The following is a 22,621-nucleotide window of genomic DNA, read 5'->3' as shown; positions in this document are numbered from 1 at the left end:
AGAAAGAGACCATCGTCTCCTAATGACGTGACTACATCGTCTACCACATCGCATCAGGATCAGCAGCACCTCATTCCAACTATTCATCGCCTGATGTCCAAAGCTGATGATATTTGAATGAGCCGCGCCAGCATGAGTCGCTTTGTTTTGTTGCTACGATACCAAGTGCCCGTCTGTGTCAATCATACATTCACGCAAATTTCAAACTGCGCGGGTTATTATGAAGGGGTTGTCCACCTCATTACGCTATAGGAAGAAAAAATAGTTCAAAATTAGCTCAAGCTCTTGATGGTACCAGAGGCTGCATAATGTATCGCCATTTTCCTGGGACCTGCCCTTTTATACCCGTGTTACAGGTTTAAAACAGTCTCTGGTTTATTTGTTCGCGTACAAGGCCCCGGTTCAAATGTTTGCATTTGTCTACACCCAATGTAGGGTGCCTACGGGCGCCTAAAATGTGGGTGCCTAGTGTGTCTAACATAAGGTGCCTATTGTGCAGCCTATACTGTAATTCTATGAATAGAATAATAGAATACCTATAGTTTCACTTGAAATTTGATACTACAGCCTAGAGTTCTCCGCGTAAATCAAAAGACACTCTCTACTACCCTCAAGATGATATCGGCGTGGGAGTCGAAGAAGGAAATTTCAGAAAATTCAGCCATAAAACCCTATCTGAGGCACTTCAATTTGAGGCCCAGGAATGCACTCAGATGCAAGGAGAGAGCACCAAATTTTCAAAATTTTGTAGGGGAAAACCACCAAACCCCCCGCTCTGGCTCGCGATTTCGGCCACATCCTCAGACCCTCCAAAACATTCCCCAGCCCTACCAAATTTTACGAGCTGGCTACGGGCCAGCAGTACTTGATACTCTATAACCCCCCTTTCTTAACCACAGGTGGGGATTTTGAAAAAATATTTATTATAACCCCCTCCCGCATCCACTTTTCTCAATCCACATGTATTCAAATTTCAATCAAGGAGCGGCACAGTTAGCGTGTGCGGCGTCCGGGCCTTTATAGTCATACGAAACCCCCTGACTAGCGAGAGCGGCTAAAATAATAATAGACGGCAACTAGTTGGGGCCTTTTATATCAAAAGTTGTTAGCACAACTAAAATCTACAGTACGGGATGGCTCAGCCAGCGAGCGTATTTATTGAACTTTTTTTTATTGACAGGTCTGTGAAATCCAGAAAGTAAATCGTGGTGAATACCTAAAGCTCTCGCGATGTTGCAGAAAATAGCAATTTATTTAGCTGTGCTGGTTTATTGTGTTGAAGGTTTGGGGGGTGGGTGTATACTCCAAGGATCAGGACTTGGTAATGAATATTCTGTAGAGGCAACGGCTCTGAGATACCAAGAAGAGATTCATCTAGGAAGTGGACCTGTTCAAGGAATACATCTTTCGCTCACGGGTCTAAAACAGACGGTCGTAACATGGCTGAATCCAACACCTTATAAGTCTGGAAACTTTCAGCCAACATGCAACTTTGGGGAGAGTGCTTTGGTATTGAATTATACCACTGGAGGTGAAGCATATACTTATCCTGATGGGATGTTTCAGATGACACTCAATAAAGTAAGGTTAAATTTTAGCGCATTCGTCGGTAATACAGTATATTATAAATGTGGCGATATCAGATTTGGCTATAGTCCTATTTATAATTTCACAATGCAAAAAAAATATACTGAGAAAAGATTACTATATAAACTAAGAAATGAAAGTCCTCCATACTTTGGTGTGATTGATTCCTCGGATGCATTTGTTGCAGTTATTGGGGACCACGGAGTCACACGGGGGGAAGATACAGCTAACAATATAGCAGATCACGTTAAAAATGATAACCTCCAGCTTATTGTACATGCTGGTGATATCAGCTATGCTGATAAATTTGGAGGTGAAACCCATAACAATAGTTATATATGGGTCAGCTACATGAATCTTCTGCAACCAGCAACAGCTTATGTACCATATATGACAACCCCTGGAAACCATGAACGTCAATATAACTTTTCTGCTTACTTAAACTGGCTTGGAAATAGCATGCCATACAGCGAGAGTGAGTCAGGTTCCCCTTTTTGGTATTCATTTGACTACATGGGAATTCATTTCGTAGCATTTTCTACTGAACACGACTTTATGCCCAATTCAACTCAGTACCATTGGATGGAAAAGGACCTACTAAAGGCCAATAGCAATCGTGTAAATAGTCCATGGATTGTTGTGTTTGGGCATCGACCTTTATATTGCACTTCATTAATTTGTATGGAGCGATGTGAGAAAGAAGCACCTGTGTTCAGAAGTTACCTGGAGGATCTTTTATATCAGCAACATGTTGATGTCGTATTTGCTGGACACAATCATCAATATGAACGATCTTATCCGGTTTATAAACTGAAACCTGTACAGCTAGATTATAAAAACCCCAAGGCACCGGTTTATATAGTTAATGGAGCAGCAGGTAAGTTACTTTGTGAATATGGCGTCCATTCGTGGAAAGTTATATTCACCGTATCAATGGTGCAGGAGAATGAAATGAAATGGGGTTTAATGTCCTACCGTACTCTGCTCCGACTGGGATAATGACAGTGTGCTGTGAGTTAAAGTTTGCCTGAGCAGCGACACTATGGTTTACCGCCTACGCTTATATCGAATTCCAACTGCCAAGGGATCTTTTATGTGCACGCCAATGTATACACAGGACCTTGGTTTTTCGTTCCTTCTGAAAGGACTAGACAGCTGTCCTTGTCAGGCCCTCTGTCCTGCACCACAGACAAGGGTAAACCACACTGGAAAATACCAGTGAATTTTCTCGGCCAATGCAGGGATCGATCAAACTACCTCCAGACTACCAAGTCGACATCTTACCCACTTAGCCCCCGTGGCCCCCCAATGGTGCAGGATGGAAGGCCTGACAAGAATGATGTCTACACTTCCATACGGGACAAAAAACAGGTCTCATATACACATTGGTGTCCACAATAAAGAATCCTAGGCAGTTGAATTAAAAATAAGAATAGGCCATTGTGCCACCGTCCAGGGAAATTTCCCTAATAGCCCACTGTAGAAAGAACTCTTATTGTCATCATAGTGAATACATATATTTCTGTTTTCTTTTCAGAACTATACTCTTCAAAAAAAGTAGGGGATATTGAAATGCAAATACCTATGCAGGTTGCGATATGATAAATAGTCATGGACACTTGACATGCTCTGAGAGTATGTTCACAGATGAAGAACTTATCGCCCCAAGAGAACCACTGAGCTGCACATGTGACGCGCAATAGCGCCATACTCGTGGGAGGGGTTCATCGTCAAATTTGACACTTCAAGGAAGGGTTGATGAAAACTGCCGCGTGCTGGTTTATCTATCCATGTTTGCTTTCCTATCGGTTCTTGCATAAGATTTACTGTTTAGCGTATCTTTACTTTTGTGTGTTACGTTTAATTTCATCGGGAAACATGTTCGTCGACGTCAACGTCAACTGACAACACTGCAAGAATTGGCCGTGGCACTGCAAGAGGAATGGGTCAGATTGCCCCAAATCGTGATTGGACGGTTGATTGGGAGCATGCCACAGCGAATTGCTGAATGTCTGAGGATTATTAAGACAAAAATCAAAAACGTCCATTTTCACTTTTGACGGTGTATATCTTTGCGAGTGAAATGGGGCCGTCAGATAAGCCGCCAATATGAACTGTTTATGTTCATGTGTAGGCAATTGGCCTGTTATTAACATACACTGGTTACCTCTAATAAAAACAGCAGAGCATTTCCGCAGTTTTTTATTGTTTCTGAATATCCCCTAGTTTTTTGGAAGAGTATATTAAAAAAAAGAGTAAAATTTAGGAATTATTAATTAACTATAGATAAACAGAAAGAAAACATCATAAAAATCTAGTGTTTTAACAGTAACAATATGTAAACAGAACTCAACGATCACTCTTCAATTTATTTCCGGTTTTTTTTCAGAATTGTTAAAAGAAAGAGTCAAGTTTAGGGAATATTAATCATCTATGCATATAAAAAGAAAGAAAAAACAATAAAAATGTGTTTTATTGGAAATAAAGGTTGTTTGGAGTAAAAAAAAATATTTCAGAGTGCCCATGCATTATGATAAGTCTTCCGATTATTAGTTAAATTTTTTATATCAAAACAACACGAATATGAATTATTCATTCTCTATTTCAGGCAACCCTGAATTAAATGATCCATCTTTCCGATTAAAAGTAGATTGGCGGGCTTTTGACGATGTAACTTTTGACACCGGGTATATTTTAATGCAACCCACGCAGACCGAACTCCGTTTTCAATATATGAACAGCAACAAGAAGAAAATTGTGGACCAGTTTGTGATAAGTAAAGCATCTTCCCTGGATGTCTGAATAATAATACACAATATTACAATACATGTCATTGCATTATTTTACATATAATAATTAAAATATTTTTGTGTTGTCGCCTTGTCGGTTATTCTTGTGATGAATAAACACAGTCATAATCGCTTCAGGGTCGGCAGAGTTCGGACCCTGCATCTTTTCAGGCCCGTAGCTAGCTCAAAAACGTTGGGGTGGGGGGCATGGGCTTCTAGGGGTGCCGGTTGGGCTTCGGGAGGCGCCGATGTACCTACACTTGATGGCCCGGTCTATGGTTTGGAAGGAAGGAATACGAATTCATTTGTGGGTGCCTAACCAATCTCACGGCATTACGGGTGCCCCGCCATTTATATTATGGGCGCCCATGATCTTATCGTCAGCGGCCCACTAATCATGCCATTTTGGGCGCCCCATTGATCAAGTTGTGGTTGCCCAACCAATGTCACTCGGCATTATGCATTATGTGCGGCCCGACAATCATACATTATCATTATAAGGCATCCCACCAATCATGTCATTATGGGTGTTCCATCAATCAAGTTTTGGTGTTAATCGGGTGATCCATTATGAGGCGCCTCAACATTTGGGGCAGGCCTCATATATAACCATATGTTTGGTGAGGTGCTCATAAAACTAAGTGACATTGGTTGGGCGTCCTGCCAATCTCGTCTAGGCGCCAAAAAAATGTCACTCGGCTTTATGGGGCGCCCACACTGATATGGGCACGTTGGTCGTTCGCTTCGTATTGCCCATCAATGGCTCTCCCCCACCTCGCTAGCTACGGGCCTGCTTTTTCATAGTATATGGAATAACAGTTGTTAAACTTGAATATATGCCAAGAAAACGTTAACACATAAATTAATTCAACGTTTTATTATATAGTACTGGATATGATACATTATTTTCATTTGTACTATTACCGTCCTTGAGGATACAGATTTTTTGCGTATATAATTGATGACTGTAGTAAAAAGAACTATCAATATTATCATCTTAATTGATATAATATAGTCCACATACCAGGGTATACAATTTATTTAAAGTATCCGTCTACCACACTCCTCCATCGAATACCTGACAACTCATCCCAAAGACAACTCATCCCAGACAACTCATCCCAATAAAAGACAACTCATCCCAAGTCAAAAGACAACTCATCCCAAGTTAGAAGACAACTCATCCCAACTTTAAAAAACCCAATCATTCCAAGTTACAAATAAATACCGCAACAAATATTGTTTTTTTTTTTATTTATTGAATTAATCAGTAATATAAAAATTTATTATATCAACAATTTATATAAGAATTTATTAGATCAACAATTTATAAAAATAATAATGTTAAATTATTTATTACATCAACAATTTATTAAATAATACATTATTTTATTAAAGGCTCAATACCACTCTTGTTGTAACTGAATAATATGTCCCAATCTTTATTCTGGTCAACAAATTGTACTATTTTACAATATTCCAATTAATTGGTGATACAAATTTCATCTTAAAGCGGAAATAGCAAATTTTTAAGTTATATTTTTAAAATTTATTAAAATAAAGCCTGAAAATAGATGGTATCCATAAACAGTCCTACCTTGTTAAAGAATAATCCTATTAATCCTACAATTCACTATTGCCAGCCGAGAAATTGGCAAAAATATCATTTTTCTCTTCATTTTCAAACGTTGAAAAAAGCTACTCCATGGTGGAGAATAGAAAACATGGGAGGTAATTGTGTTATTATTTCCTGTGTAAATGACTTGTAAGTGTGACAACCTGTTGAGCAAAAGACATAGAAATAATTACGTTTTGACTTTCTTAGAAAATTTGCACCTAATTTAAAAAATTGGAAAAATTCAACTAAATGATTTGAAAAGCCTAACGTAAAGCTTTTCAAATGTGACTTGGATTTAAAAATATTTTCGAACCCTCTGGACAAAAAAAATAGGATGTAATGGATAATTTACACAACCGGTAGGACACTTAAACATCTAGTACTTAGAATAAGGCTCTTATTTATTTTCTGGAGCTGTCAAGCCAGCAATAGTGTTATTGTCCATTTAAGATAACAAAATCAGATTGGTTTTGGTCTGAGTGGTCTTCAAAGAAAGCAATTGTATTAAAACAGGCACTTAAATTTGTTGGGATGAGTTGTCTTATAACTTGTCTTATAACTCTACCCATGTTTTAAAGTTGGGATGAGTAGTCTTTTATATTGGGATGAGTTGTCTTTTATTGGGATGAGTTGTCTTGGGATGAGTTGTCTTTGGGATGAGTTGTCTGTATACCCCTCCATTGATAACTGTATTTAAAAAAACAGTTTTAATTCATTCACTAATATGCAAAATATGCTTGTGGTTGAGAGACAATTTAATTCACATTATTCCCATTAAAAAACTTTCTGAAAAAAGAATAACTGATGAATTAAGAATTCTAAACTATATAAATTAAAAAAACATAAATTTTAAAATTAATAAAACGCCATTATATCATAAATAATAATGTCTTGTTCTCTAGACAGGACGGAATGCAATCTATAAACATAGCTCTATCTTGTCAGTTCAAGGTATACTGAGATGCAATGAAAACACAGCACTTTTATAAACTGATGATGTTTCGTTTGAGAGATACACTTGAATCTTTTAAGTCTAAAGCAGTGGAAGGATCAATAGAAAATCCACGAGGTTGTGCAATTGACCCTACTCTATGTCACATACAAGCCTTAGTGTAAAGTAAAGTTGTTATGGCATCATCTGTGGTTTGTTCTTGATTTTCTTGTGTCGTTAAATGTCAAGCCTACAATCATGCTTGCTACAAAAATTATATTTCAGCTACATTATGTCTTGCCAGCACTTTCAGTCAAATCAGTAGTGTGTTTTATTGTGTCTCAGTATAGATATATATATATGAACATTGTGTTAATTCACAGCAAATATTTTGATTTACATTGACTGATATTTTATAAAGAAAACACAATTATTAAATGGTATAAACATAAGAAGATAATATGTCTATATTAAAGTTGAAATTTCATATTTTTAAGTTATATTTTAAAAAATTATTAAAATAAAGCCTTAAAAAAGATGGTATCTATTAACAGTCCTACCTTGTTAAAGAATAATCCTATTAATCCTATAATTCACTATTGTCAGTTGAGAAATTGGCAAAAATATCATTTTCAACTTCAAATTCAAACGTTTGAAGATAGCTATTCCTTTGGGGGGGGGGGGGTATAAAACAAGGGAGGTAATTGTGTTATTATTTCCAGGGTCAAAGGATTTTTAAGTGGGAGAATAATACCTATGATCTTATAATAGTGAGTTGACAACCTATTGAGCAAAAGACATAGAAATAATTGTGTTTTGACTTTCTTAGAAAATATGAAATTATCGCTTTAAATAACCAGATTTTATTATCAGGGTTTACACATTTTCAGCAGTTTTAACCATGCACATGTTTTAATCAAATCTGAAACAATACCATCTACAACTTAGGTCTTATTATTTTAACTATTTGGATACCTCCCATTGCAGCTCGGCTGCATTTACTTATGATGAAGTATCTTCAGAAGAGGTTATGGTGTAGAACACCTAATCATGGATACAAATAAGTTTGGAATACAACATGAGCATCCAAGTTTACCATTATAAATATTTGGGAAACTGCATCAATTGGAATGTTTTTTACTTTATGGAAATGTAGAAATAAATATTAAAATCATAAAAAGAAAACCTTGTATTATATCACAGACTATTCATAATACCTTTCAAAATTTATGTCATATAATTCATAATACCTTTTATTAAAGTTCACATCTCAATTCCTAAAACCGATATTATTAAAATGAAATATGTAATATATATATTATTGATTAGTTTAAACATGTATTATGTAAGATTTAGATAAAGTGTTGGCCATTCTTGCCATAATAGTTTCAAAATAGAAAATAGATAATTCAAAATTAATATATTGAAAATTTAATTCAAATTACTTGATTCTAAGAGAAGTTTTGATAAGACGTGGCATAGATTTTTTATTATCATGGCAACATCACATGTTAATCGAGACTCAAATTTGTTTCTGCATTATAAAATTAAATCATTAAATGGCGATCATATTTAAATCAGGTTAAGTCTCCACCATTTGATGGTCTAGAGAGTTGATTATAGGGTTTTCATGTGAATATATATCTAAATAATAATTTATAAAACATTTGAAGCCAAAATAAAGACCTAAAATAAGCAGATTTAGCTCTTATATAATGCATCTTTAAATATTTATATATTACAAAAATAAAGAATTATACAAGTATAAATTATTCCCAAAACATGGAATTATACAAGTATAAATTTTTCCACCAACTACACACAGAGATAATGATTTACACAAACAAAAAACTAACACAACAAATACCTGTTTATTAACTATTCACAACCAAGTATAATAAGTTCTTGTGAGACTTTTGTTGTATTGAGCAAAAAATCACAATTATATAATAAATATATTAATCACCTTTAATGATTTACATTGATAAATATGATAACAAGCAGTTTCTGTTTTTTAATTTGGTTTTTCACTGATCATAAGGAAATCTATTTTTTGTTTAAACTGCTATCTGTAAATAGGGACTGCAATTTTATCAATTTGATATTAGGTCAAAATAAAACTTTAAAATAGATTTATTTCAAATTTACATACATTCAATTGTGATTTCTACATATAAACCAATAAATATGGTAGATCTAGGTACTAAGTCTTGTGATTTATTGTATTTGAACAATTCATAAATTATTAATATACAATCTAAACACATTTTAAATGACCTCAATCTTTATAACAAGGAAACAAACATGCAGTGAAATTAGTATCTAAATTTTGGATTAGTTTTAGATAGACCATTTCCACATGTTTATCCAATCACAATGAGTACTGCATATAAAAATAAATCTTGTCAAATCTTATTCAGTAACAAATGTATGTTTCATACCATTATTAGGTATACAGGCCCTACAGATACAGATTTAAATCAGTGAAAAAAATAACTGTCCAAACTTGTCAGTCATAGTTTTGGATTTCTACTGTCAGAAGTTTCAAAGCTCAACTCAGAAAGGTTGAGATCTTTCTCACCAACTACAAAATAATTTGACTACCTAGAAATGTATGACCGTTCATTTGATTACCGTATATTAAACTATAATGCCTGAGAATATAAAATCTATTTCTGTCAGCAGTATCTTTATCTTTCATTAATTAATGGCAACATACTATTATGTTTCTGTTTCATAGAAATATAGTTGTTCCACCAAAAAGCAATCATAAACATTTTTCACTAGTTTCTTTAAACCTTTCGCTATATTGGTTGTATTTAATTTATCTTTGCTTCTTTCTTTCTTAATAAATTCATACACTTCTTCAAATTTTACAGCACCAAGCTTTTTAATACATTGTCTTTAATTTTGTTAAGTATGTAATAGACACATTTTTAAAAATATATGAAATAGTAATATTTAAATTTCAATATCGATTACTGAAATGATAATCTAAATCTGGGAATTAACTAACTAAAATTGATATCATCTTGTAACTAAAAATCAAATAAATTTAGAATCCATACTCTGTACTAGAGATGAAATGGAGTGTAAATGAAGATGGGTGCACTAGAGACATTATTTATATTAGACTTTTTAACGTATTCTAACATATATTTCTTTGTTTCAATTTTAATTCCTTACCTAAATATATTAATTATAGCAAGGAGAAAGGCTTTTGCAGTCCATGTTCCGTTGAAACATTTAACTACGAAAGTCTATGTGCGGTTATTATTAAAGATTGCAACCAAAGTACTTGGTAGTCTCTTTTCGCTAGACTGAACAGGTAGGCAACTTTGACTTAAGTTATGTGCACAGGCATAAATCAGATTTGTCCAGTCTGTGCAAGAAATGACAAATTTTTAATTATGGTAGGATAACTAATATTATTAGCCTTAGTTAGACTGGAGGCCAGTTTACATTTATACACAAGGTTCTGTCTTCATTAGCCCAGTCGCAGTAGGACATTAAACCCAATTTCATTTCATTTATAAACAAGGCAAATTTTTAATCCGAGAACAAATCAAAGTGATATCCTTGAATTCATCTATATTTTTAGACATTTACTAACACTTTACTTATCATGTTTTTTTTTTATTAAAAGGATACTCTCTCATATTTTGTATTCTTAATTCACGGCTAGCAGGTCCACAAAATCCTGTATCATCATTTACAACAGTTTCTAGAAAATAAATACATTTCATATAATTATATACAAAATCTAGTTGATAATCAAATTTATTGTACAAAAACTATTAGTATTAATTGATCAAATTTTAGGAACCATAATATTACCTATGAGTAAATATGCATAAATCACATAGAAGAAACAGGAGATAAACCACTTTCAGAAACTCTTGCATCTGACAAGAATTGTGAGTGGACAGACAAAATTGTAGATCCAATTAGGGAGCAAAACAAAAATCACAAAAAATCTTTTATGGTTGCATGTTTGTAAGCACATAACAAGTTTTACTTTGTAAACTTGGCTAGTCACCCTTCTTGCCACAGGAATTTTTTGAAGCAGGATCCATAATTGTGTCAATAACTACTGAATATAGTAAATGCAGGGACCAACTGTTTGATTTAATAATAAATCTCTGGAGATTTTGTTCAAACTGGCTACAAAATTTGATGAAGCACAGACCTATTGCTAATCACCAAAATCATTTTGGTAACAAGTTACCAGTTGAAATATTAAACATACATTATGCAGAGCTAAATCTGCCAATTGCAGGACTTTCTTTATGCCTGAAATGTTATCTAAATTATTAATTAGACATTAATTAACTTATCCAGACCATAATCAACTTTCGACGGCATCGCTAGCCTGCTAAATTTACTGGATTAGCACCTGCTGCTTCTCATTAAATCAAAAAATGGATAATCGAGACTATGTTTTTTATAGTACTGACTTTAGTAATGATGATCAAGGCTAGGCCCAAAATTCAATCAGGGTGGATCAATTTGAATGAAATTTTCAGCAGATTCCCTTTACATTATCTAGTTTTTAACTATTATAGTGAGAACTACCAGCTCTTAATCTAATCTCCCATAATGTATCTTTAAATAATCATTAATGTAAATAATGTCATTTGTGTTTTTATAAAATCATAGGGTTTCGTTTCTTTACTGCAAGATGCATTTATAAAGAGTATTTTAAGAAATTCCTGCCTTTTTAATCACTTTGAATCATCTAGATATTCCCAACTGACATTAAGTGTAGGCCTATGTACAAATTAGAAGTAATGATTGACGTTATTTCAGGATGGTCACACCATAATCTTACCCACTGCGGAATATTTGTGGATTATTTCAGTTCAACAAATAATATATATTTCATTGTTAATGACAATGCATGCATATTATGATCATTATATTTGTAACTTGTGAATGATTTTTAACATTGTTGTTTATCTTAATTTAATAAATGACATTTTGACAGCAATAGTTTTTGGAGATATGAAACACAAACACAAGATATGTAACTAACCATTAACATTTGAATGTAATGCCCCCTCTAAACAACCAATCAAATCCTGTGTTTCATCTCCTGCAAATGTTCTTTCCCCATTATCCCAAGCAGCTGTTGAATTGGCTTTTTCATAAACTGTATTTCCTTTGTTTACAATAGTTTTTTCATCTTCATCATCATCATCAGGTGTACTGATTGATGGCGATTCTGGGTTTTCAAATTCATCATCATACTGAGAATAATACGTCTCAGCTAGATCTGGATCTTTTGGAATTCCTAAATGAACCATATATATTATAAACATATTATAAAAAACAAAACATTTTTTTTGTCACACATTAAACAATAACATTCTAAGGAATCAAAATCCCAATATGTCTGAATAAAGGAAATGAAATGGGGTTTAACATCCTACAGTTCTGCACAGACTGGACTAATAAAAAGACAGGCGTTAGCCCATACTCCTTGCAGTGTTTCGTTGGATTATACCAAATCCCGGTTAACACTGCTGTAATGGAAGCAAATTTCTGTTCCAAATGATGACTGGTCAATAGTCCGATTACCAACCAATAACTAAATGCGTAACAATATCAGTATGCTTTAAACACAGCTCCAAATTGGACCAAATAATAATATGGTTACATAACGTTACGTCATGACTCACAATTTTATTACGCCCAATTAACCAGTGCATAGCAGAATATTGCAGAAAAGTAACTGTGTGACAAACGAGGCTATCAAAATGGAATACAATTTAAACAAAACTGTTTGGAGACGAACAATACTTTCACCGTCTTTAATACCATAAATCACTGTCCAAAGATTTAGGGAAGACCCCAAATTAAACGAAGGGCTGTCATGTTGCTGTACTAGGGATAGATTTGATTGAACAAGAAGAATAGACACACTTCCTCAAAAGCTCAAGTATCAGAAGCCAATCCAGCAATGGCCAGAGAGGGATTTCTCAGGCCATTGCTTCAGGAATATGGCATACACCATGCAGTGCAGTTATGAGAAAAATTTTGTCAAGGGTTCTTTTACTTGCACGCAAATGTGTACACAGGGACTAGGTTTTTCATACCCTCCAAACAACTAGACACTGTACTGAAAAGGTGGAAACCACATTGAAAAATTCCAGGGAACCTCGGCTCCCTCCAGAATAAAGGTCCAATACAGAGCTTAAGACCCTACACAATTCAAAGTATGTTAATGTTGAACACACAAAAATCAGCAGTTGCCATGCAAGATATGCTCACATTTTGAAAGAGAGGGATAGAGAACAAGCTAAAAAAATGTGATTCTTTGTACAATCAGGGGGCATAATCTAGAAAGTTATGGACTGAAATAAGCGAATCTTGCACGAAAGGAACTGAGATCTCTAGGATATAAACATATATTTCAAGTTTCATCGAAATCAGCCAAAAATTGTGACCTCTAGAGGGTCCACAACCTTCGTATTACATACTTTTACTTTTACACTATTTGCATACAACTCAACCATCATCAGGGTGTAACGGTGATATATTTAAACGATTTTTAAAAATGGAAAAAAATTGTGACCTCTAGAGGGTCCACATGCTAAAATCGCAATTCTTTCGTACAATCAGGGGCCATAATCTGATATGTGCGAATATCAAAAGGAGCCAAGATTTTTGGGATATAAACACATGTTTTAAGTTTCATCAAAATCAGATCAAAATTGTGACCTCTAGAGGGTCCACAAGCTAAAATCGCTATTTTTTTGGTACAATCAGGGGCCATAATCCAGGAAGTTATGGTCTGATATGTGCTAATATCAAAAGGAGCCAAGATTTTTGGGATATAAACAGGTTTTATTTACCCATTTAACCCTGAGCCAATTAAAAGATTAGCAGCTTCCCTACTCCTAAGCTCATTAAATCAGCAGGGGCCATCTCCCTAAGCCAATTAGTGGATTATTGTTAATCCTAATACCATCTACAAAATTGCAAATAACTAAAAAAAATATTTTCTATACAAAGAAACACTCTGTTACAAATAGTACAGATTGTCGTGTTCTTTCCAATGATATAAAATCCAATTGTACAAAGTAACAATTATATTACTATAAATAATATTGAAGTCAGTTTCACTAAAATTATGACTTTTCTCTGTCATAATGGTAAAATAATGTGAACAAGTATCCTCTAAGATTTTTTATTTTTTTTTAAAAATAGAACACAAATATTGTCCCTCGCGTTGGCAGCAGTTTTCAAAGTAAATATAAATATAACTTTTAAAAAGAAATATTGCCCCAAACGACGGTCACTTTATCGCTATTGGCATTTGACATTTCTGTCTTTCTTTGGATATAATGACAGGAATTGTGGTCTTCTTTGCATCATAGAACACTGTAGAGGTCACAATTTTTATCCGATTGGGTTTAAACTTGAAATGTTTGTTTATAACCCACAGATCTTGGTTGGTTTCGATATTCGTGCATATCGGACCATGAATTATGACCCGATTGTACGAAAAATTGTGTTTTTAGCTTGTGGACCCTATAGAAGTCACAATTTTTATCCAATTTAAAAATTTTTTTGAAAATATTACCATTACACCCTAAAGATGATTGAGTTCAAATTTTGTAAAAATCAGACCGAAACTGACGGACAAAATGGCCGCCCCTCGTTTGCAAATAGTGTAAACATCTGGTATATATGGGTTGTGGACTCTCTGGAGGTCACAATTTTCATCTGATTTTGATGAAACTTTAAATGCATGTTTATAACCCAAATATCTTGGTTCCTGTTGATTTTCGTACATATTGAATTGTAACTGCCTGAATTATGGCCCCTGATTGTACGAAAAATCACGTTTTTAGCTTGTGGTCCCTGTAGATGTCACAATTATTATCTGATTTAAAAAATCGTTCGAATTATCACCGTTACACCGTAATTTTTTCTGAGTTTAAATTTCATGAAGATCGGACCAAAACTGCCGGACAAAACGGCCGCCCTTCGTATGCAAATAGTGTAAACATCTGGTATATCAAAGTTGTTAACCTCTAGAGGCCACAATTTTGATCTGATTTTGATGAAACTTGAAATGCAAATTTATAACCCAAAGATCTCAGTTCCTTTCAATATTCGCGCATATTGGATTGTAACTTCCTGAATTATGGCCTCTGATTGTACGAAAAATCACGTTTTTAGCTTGTGGTCCCTCTAGAGGTCACAATTATTATCCGATTTAAAAAAACGTTTGTTGAGTTCAAATTTCCTGAAAATCGGGACAAAACTGCTGGACAAAATGGCCGCCCCTCGTAAGCAAATAATGTAAACATCCGGTAAATCAATGTTGTGGAACCTCTAGAGGTCACAATTTTGATCCTATTTCGATGAAACTTGAAATACTTGTTTATAACCCAAAGATATTGGTTCCTTTCGATATTCGTGCAGTTTCGGTTCAATTTTTATGTAATTTAAACTCAACCATCCTTAGGGTGTAACGGTGATATATTCAAACATTTTTTAAAATCGGATAAAAATTGTTGACCTCTATGGGGTCCACAAGCTAAAAACACGATTTTTCATACAATCGGGGGGCCATAGTTCGTGTAGTTATGGTCCTATATGCGCGAATATCGAAAGGAACTGAGATCTGTGGGTGATAAACATACATTTCAAGTTTAAACTAAATCGGAATAAAAATTGTGACCTCTGCAGTGTTCACAAGCTAAAAACTAGATTTTTCGTACAATCAGGGGCCAAAATTTATGAAGTTACAGTCTGATACATGCCAATATCGAAAGGAACCGAGATCTTGGGGTGATAAACCTATATTTCAAGTTTCATTGAAATCGGATAACAATTGCGACCTGTCCAGTTTTCACAAACAATTGTGACGTCTGGAGGAACGGACAGGGTTGACGACAATATATGTCCACGTGAAAATGTGGGCGTATAAAAACAATAGAAACTAGATCTGCTAAGCAGATATTAAAGCTTTCATATTCACAGTCACTGTCACATGTCATAGAAATAATATGAACAGAAAAAAAAAAATCATTATAATGAGTAAAAATTTGGTGAAGTTAATTCGATTTTTCACTGGTAAATAATTAAATAGACAAGTGGCATAACTTGACCCGCATCCCATCAGCTATCCTGAAAAATGCTGGAAAAATTAAACAAGTAAATTGTGTTTAGTACTGGGTTAATTAAGACAGGCATATGCCTTTGCTATACAGGATGACATGAGGGAAATTTAGCTTGGGAGGTGTAGGCCTGCAGCCAAAATTTCTAGCTAGCTTAGAAACACAACTCCGCTACACGGTCTTCCATAAAAGAAAAACTATACATTTTTGGAAAGCTTATGATGCCAGGAAGACAAAATTTTAGCCAGATTTTTAAACATAGAGGAGACCTGGATTCATCAGTTTCAACCAGAATGCAAAATTCAATAAAAACAATGGAAGCATCCAGACTCGCAAGTCCCCAATCAAGCCAGGTCAGTTCTTTCGACTGGACAGGTGATGGGTTCACTCGTTTATGATTCCTAAACTATTCTGCTGATTGACTACCTTAAAAACAGCCAGACTATCAATAGAAGTATTATAAAGGTGTTCTATTCAGACAATACTTCTGTTCATAAATGGGTGATATCATTTTCCCTCTATGATTACGTCATGTCAGCTAGCTTTGGGGTATGATAACTTTGGTTATAATGAAGTACTGGAACATAACAACCCAGCTTTTAATTGAGCTAGAATGTTTAAACTTGGTGTAGATGTTCATCAGGTCTTGACTGAACATTTTGAGCTACAGCTTGGCAATTTCATTGGTCGATGCTTTGGGACAAGATAACCTTGATTTCTATCTGACAGAGAGTGATGAAATTTACAGTATAGTTTGATTGCTCGATACTTTTGAAAAAAATATGAAAGTGCGATTAATTAATGTGTCATCTTTTACTTTGGGGTTTTGGCGGGAGACATCAGCCATACTGTTTGCTTGTTTAATATCCCCTATACAATATACGCTCGACCTCATTACCCGAACTGGGGTAGAAAAGTGGGATCTTTGACAATGAGGCAATGAACTTGTACATTCTTTTGCAGCTGCACAAGAGGGAACATCAACGCCGGATTAACCATGGTGGTGGGGAGGGGGGCTGATACCGACCGTGAAGCCCCGCAAGGGGGTCGGGTCAGGGGGTTCTCCCGCTAAGAAATTTTAATTGGAGGCCGAAAACGTGATTTCATGGCATTTCAGGCACTTGTGTCGGAGCCATTTAGAAGTACCTCCCCCAGAAAAATAAAATTCTGCCACAAAATTAGCCACAATCCATGCGGGTGCTGTGAAATTTCTAGAGGAGGGAGCTGGAACCCATGAGCCCGTTAAATTCGCCACTGTAAATGAGCAGAGCTACATCAAACCTAATTTTGAGTCCCTCAGTGATAAATAACTTGATTCAAAATCGTATTATAGCCCCAACGACGATTTTATGAATGGAGACCGTAACGTTACGACAAAGTCTAACACTGTAAGTACCAAATAGTCATACGAGATATGTGCATCTTATCAAATTCAGCTTATACCATACCCACAATAATGTTACGGAGTCAGTGAGTTCAAGTTAGACAATACGCTGACCTTCCACTGACCATGCTTATAATATAAAATCTGTCAATGACAGCTGATTCATTGTTTAGTTTTTTATATGATATATTCAATATCAATAATATATGTATATGCATGCTTTATTTTACTTTACACGACCTCTAAAAATGCCCCAAATCGTAAAAATACGACTTTTTGGATTTCGATCTCCTTTTTTCGGCTACCCCGGACATTTTCAAAAAATGATACAATGATTTCACACAACAGGCCAGCTATTAGCCTCTCGATTGACAAGAGTTTCATCGCCCTCCATTCATTATAACCAATGTCATCGTGCCCTAAAGAATCAACAAATCAGCTTGCTTATCTCTGCTTACCCTAGGCAAAAAATGCTCATCTTTGAACTCAATCATGACATTGACCTAGTGAACGCCTACACCAAGTTTGAACATTCTAGCTTAATTAGAAGGAGAGTTCTTGTGTTCCAAAGTCCCGGCCCTTCAAATTGCTTCTATTTTTCATTTTCAATTCAAAATGGTGACCATCACGTGACCGAAATCAAAATTCTGATCCGATAGATTTTTAGGCATTCCTTCCAGGATTCCGAAAATATGACGCCCGAGTCTGTAAGTAAAATAGCAAAAAAGCCTTTTTGGGCTACACAAAATAAATTTCTTGTTTCTCGGGCAACTGACAGCTGAAACTGTAGGGGGGGAGGGCGGTTTATTTTTTTTTTTACCTCATTTCTGGCTAGAGGATGGTGCAAAATAAAATTTGGCTATTGTTGAAAATTGTTGGGGCGGGAGGGCGGCCTTGTATTTTTTTTTTTTTTTTTAATGAGAAAGTCATTACTTGTCTACGGTTTTGCTTTCAGTTATATATTAAACATACTTAGAACATAAACCCAAAAATCAAGTCTACTCAAACACTGTACACTGACTGAAAGGAAAATAATTTTCCATATTTAATTCACGTATTGTACTAGCTTACTAATGGTAATGGTGACAACCATAATTGAAATTGGTTTAAAATAAAATTCCGTACGACTATTAATAGCCGTCCATAATAACGACAATATTTTAAAGAGTAAGCCTCTGACAGCATGTGTATCAAAAATAATCATCACGATAAACGACACTTCGATCTAAATCTAGTATCGCTGGTTTATAATGATTGACCTAATTCCAACCAATGCATGTCACGTGTCATCGGGATTCGGGAAATGACTGTTTCTCAGGTTATTCGGTGTGTTTCTCAGGATATTCGGTGTTCTATCTGGGGTTTATATCGAATGACTATTTAAATTTAACTAACAACTCGTCAGTAAAACCATCAAATGTGTAATCCAATAATTATTTTCCGGATTATCAAAACTACCGTTAAATGTGCTAATGACCCAGATTCTGACTAAGGTATGGTGACTATCATCGTATCGTATTCGTAGCCACAAGTTATAATAATTAACCTGTTCTACGATTCATTGTTTTATAAGTAGGATTTTTTCAAACATGGACCGACTGAAGCCGGCAATAATGAGCCGATTAAGATCGAATGACTGAAATACATTGCATTGTTGTCAATGACTTTCGGTGTTTAACACGAATCAAATTCTAGTTCACAAGGGGAGGTAAGTAAAATCACGTGATACAAAAATGGAGGTTCTTTCGATATCAATAAAAAAAGACCCGTAAATGAGCGTTTACATCTGAATCAGTTTAATACATTTGAATGGATATTCACGTATGGGGCATGTAGATACATGCGGCATATATTTTTTATGACTTGCTTATCGATGTTCGGGCGGGCGTTACATATTTTTTATTTTTCATCAAGACTAATAAATAGGCCGCACGCGCAACCAATTTTGCGTGCGGGCGGTGCCCGAGACACAACTTATTTTATTTGTGTTGCCTTGATTTTTCACGTTTAAAGATGGTGGCACTTCCGGTTCGATCGACAAACTCCATATTTTGTGTACGAATCAGTAATTACTTGTCTAGTATCGAATTTTTTTTTTAGGTCATTCTGACCTATATTTCGACGATTTTTTTGAAAACTTTGATCCTTAATTTCACCAAGGGGAGATAATTTAGAAAATTTCCAAGGACATCATTGAAGTCGCATTGGCAAGATCTACTAACATTCTAAATTTCACGAAAATCGCACAACTATTAAAGAAGTTGTCAAATTGGTAATAACTTCCGGTTCGAAATGACAGCGACGAATTTTCGAAATGCCAAAATCCGAAATTGCAGATTTGAAGTAAATGTTTCAAGATACTCAAAGAAAAAAGAATTAGTAAAATAGGTCAAATAGTCACAAAGTTACAGCATTGTAGGTCAAATGCATTCCTTCGTAAAATTCGGTGATTTCGGATTCGTAAAACGTTTTGAAAATATATTTAATCAACAGCCACCACCCATTTTTGGGGGGATAGGTAAAAGTTTCAGAACGATCCTATGGTTAGATTCTGAGAAATCCGATTTGTGGACAAAACACAAAAAAAAAAAAACAATAATAATCTTAACAGAAACAATAAGCTTTCATATGTAATATGAAAGCTTAATCAGTTGATTGATCTGGCATATTTCTTCGCTAATGCCATTGCCAGGTATGATGGGTCCGCGAGTTGATTCGCTGCCGCCAAATGATGGGTGCGAACTGGACAAATTGGACAAAAATTGTGGCCTACAACCTTGATATTAAATACTTTAACACTATTTGCGTACAGGGAGCGGCCATTTTGTCGGGCAGTTTCTGTCCGATTTTTACAAAATTCAAATTAAACCATTATTATGGTGTAATGGTGATATATTTGAAGGTTTTGGTTTTTTTTAAATCGGATCAAAATTGTGGACGGACGCATGTCCAGACAGACTGACAGGGACTATGGCAATATACGTCCACATGAAAATGTGGGCGTATAAAAATTTGTTCAGATATTATTTAAATCGATTTCTTCACATTACAAATAGGAAAGTACTAGTATATTAAGAACAAGTCTATATGCTGTCCAATTAATGAACAGTATGTATGTATGAAAGTACATTTACCATCTTCAAAATCCAGAGTAGAATGTAGTCTGTCGTAAACCATTGTATTTTTCATGGGAGTAATTGGTCGATCTTCGAACAAAGAAGGTCTACTATTTAGTGTGTAACTTTGTTGATGATAATCATCAGTTTCATCTTCATTATCATCTCGACTACACAATCTTCTTATTAAATCTATATATAATATATAGTTAGGCACCATTCAGATCATAAAATATCCATACTAAATTAAATATCAAAACAGGAATTCAAACATGAATGTTAGGCACCATTCAGATCATAAAATATCCAAACTAAATTAAACGCAAAACATGAATTCACACATGAATGGGACACCATTTTATTAGTAGCATAAACTGTTTGCTGAGGATAGGTCCCACCACAGGAATTGCATTTTAAGTTCCTGTCAGTATTTACTCTAAGAACTATATATGAAATACTACCTGCTTCAGATAGAGTAGTAGCTTGGCGTTCTTTGTGAATCTTAGCAGAGCCACGGGACAGCATTTTCTTTATACTTTCCCCTTCTCCTTCTCCACCTACCCACACTGGTGCCTATAATTATAATCGAAAATCGTTCTAACTGCTATTTATTGCCATCTGAACTTTTAAATTTCATTTATCTGAAAATGTGGTTCAAGATGTTCTCACAAAGGAGTAGTCATGCCACTGGTACAATCCTTCATTTGGCCGTCAAATACAAATGTATACAAACAAAGCTGTTATAACACAGCAGTGAGGGGACATTGAAATGGGACAATACTCATGATTTGTGTTTCAACATTTTATATGTGAATGCAATATTTTAAACTGATGATTGTCCCATTTCATCTTTCATAGAAGACAGCCTACCTGCCAATAAGATTAAGTAAATACCGGCTGTACTATTGACCCCCCCAAAAAATCAGAAAAATACCGAAAAATAATTTTTGATAATAATTACCCCCAGAATCTGTAAAAAGCGCCTATTTACCGAAAAATCACTAAATACTGAAAAAACAATAATAACTAGAACTGCGATGCAGTAATGACGGGTTTCACCGGTGCCCTGTTACCCTTGAACATATGTCACTTCCGGTACCGATGAAACCATTAAACAGGTTTCCATTTAAGCATTGCACACATCACATAAAATGTACGCAGAATCAACCAAATCCGGCAATATCAATTCATTGTATACATTCATTACATGTAAGTGATCCTGACAACATTACATTACTTCTGGTGATAATGAACATGTTAAATTAGTTTCATGAAATCAGAAATAGCATAAGGCATCACATGGTGAAAATTTGGACATCTATATGATCGTATTGATTCAATCTATATGTCCGTTGGAGTCAAATATAATGTTAATTAAATGAATAATAAATATAACTCACTTCAAAAAAATGTTTGTTTTGAAGGCTAAAAATACAGTTTTTGCCAAAATAACATTACTTCCCGTAATAATGAAAATGTTAAATTAGTTCTATGAAATTAGAAATCGAATAATATTTGCCACTTTTATAGACCAAAATCCTTGAAAAGTGACTTGTAGAAAATCGTCTATTTCTCTGCAACCGTACAAGTTAGAAACCATTTTTTGGTATTTGTATGATCATGTGGGTTCATTCTATTTGTTGATTGGAATCAAATATCATAATTTTAAAAACAATACAAATCAGACTCCTTTGAATAAAATATCTGTTTTGAAGGCTAAAAATACAGTTTTTGCCACAATGACGTTACTTCCGGTAACACTAAAAGTGTTAAATTACTTGTATGAAATCGTAAATGGCATTAGGTATCACACACGGGGAATTTTATGAAAATCGAATAATAATTGACACTTTTATGGACCAAAAACCTTGAAAAGTTACCTGTTGAAAATCGTCTATTTCTTCGCAACTGAACAAGTTGGAAACCATTTTGTGATATCTATATGATCGTTTGGGTTCATTCTATTAGTAGATTGGAATCAAATATCAAAATTTTAAACAAATAACAAATAAGACTCATTTGAATAAATTACTGGTTTTGAAGGTTATAAATACATTTTTTG

At 34.7% G+C, this 22,621-nt stretch overlaps 2 protein-coding genes across 5 annotated transcripts in view; one reads left to right on the top strand and one right to left on the bottom strand.

The window, feature by feature from the left end:
* The window catches only part of LOC126814596 (acid phosphatase type 7), a 45,664-nt gene extending 41,203 nt beyond the window's left edge, over nt 1-4,461 (top strand). For all 4 annotated transcript variants that reach the window (XM_050539855.2, XM_050539854.2, XM_056099422.1 and 1 more), the window contains 2 exons: nt 1,181-2,464; nt 4,196-4,461. In XM_050539855.2, the coding sequence (XP_050395812.1) occupies nt 1,231-2,464; nt 4,196-4,389 (1,428 nt within the window). In that variant the 5' untranslated portion in view covers nt 1,181-1,230 and the 3' untranslated portion in view covers nt 4,390-4,461. The remainder of the gene's footprint in view (nt 1-1,180; nt 2,465-4,195) is intronic.
* A 777-nt stretch (nt 4,462-5,238) lies between these two features.
* LOC126814603 (serine/threonine-protein kinase Nek11-like) overlaps nt 5,239-22,621 on the bottom strand; it is a 65,073-nt gene continuing 47,690 nt past the window's right edge. The window contains exons 10-14 of the mRNA XM_056099421.1: nt 21,021-21,132; nt 20,578-20,751; nt 11,961-12,218; nt 10,577-10,649; nt 5,239-9,827 (exon numbers count right to left, since the gene is read on the bottom strand). Coding sequence (XP_055955396.1) covers nt 9,647-9,827; nt 10,577-10,649; nt 11,961-12,218; nt 20,578-20,751; nt 21,021-21,132 — 798 coding nt within the window. The 3' untranslated portion in view covers nt 5,239-9,646. The remainder of the gene's footprint in view (nt 9,828-10,576; nt 10,650-11,960; nt 12,219-20,577; nt 20,752-21,020; nt 21,133-22,621) is intronic.

This window comes from Patella vulgata, chromosome 3 (assembly GCF_932274485.2).
Source record: "Patella vulgata chromosome 3, xgPatVulg1.2, whole genome shotgun sequence".
Lineage (NCBI taxonomy): Eukaryota > Metazoa > Mollusca > Gastropoda > Patellidae > Patella > Patella vulgata.
This window is presented reverse-complemented; position numbering and strand designations above follow the sequence as displayed.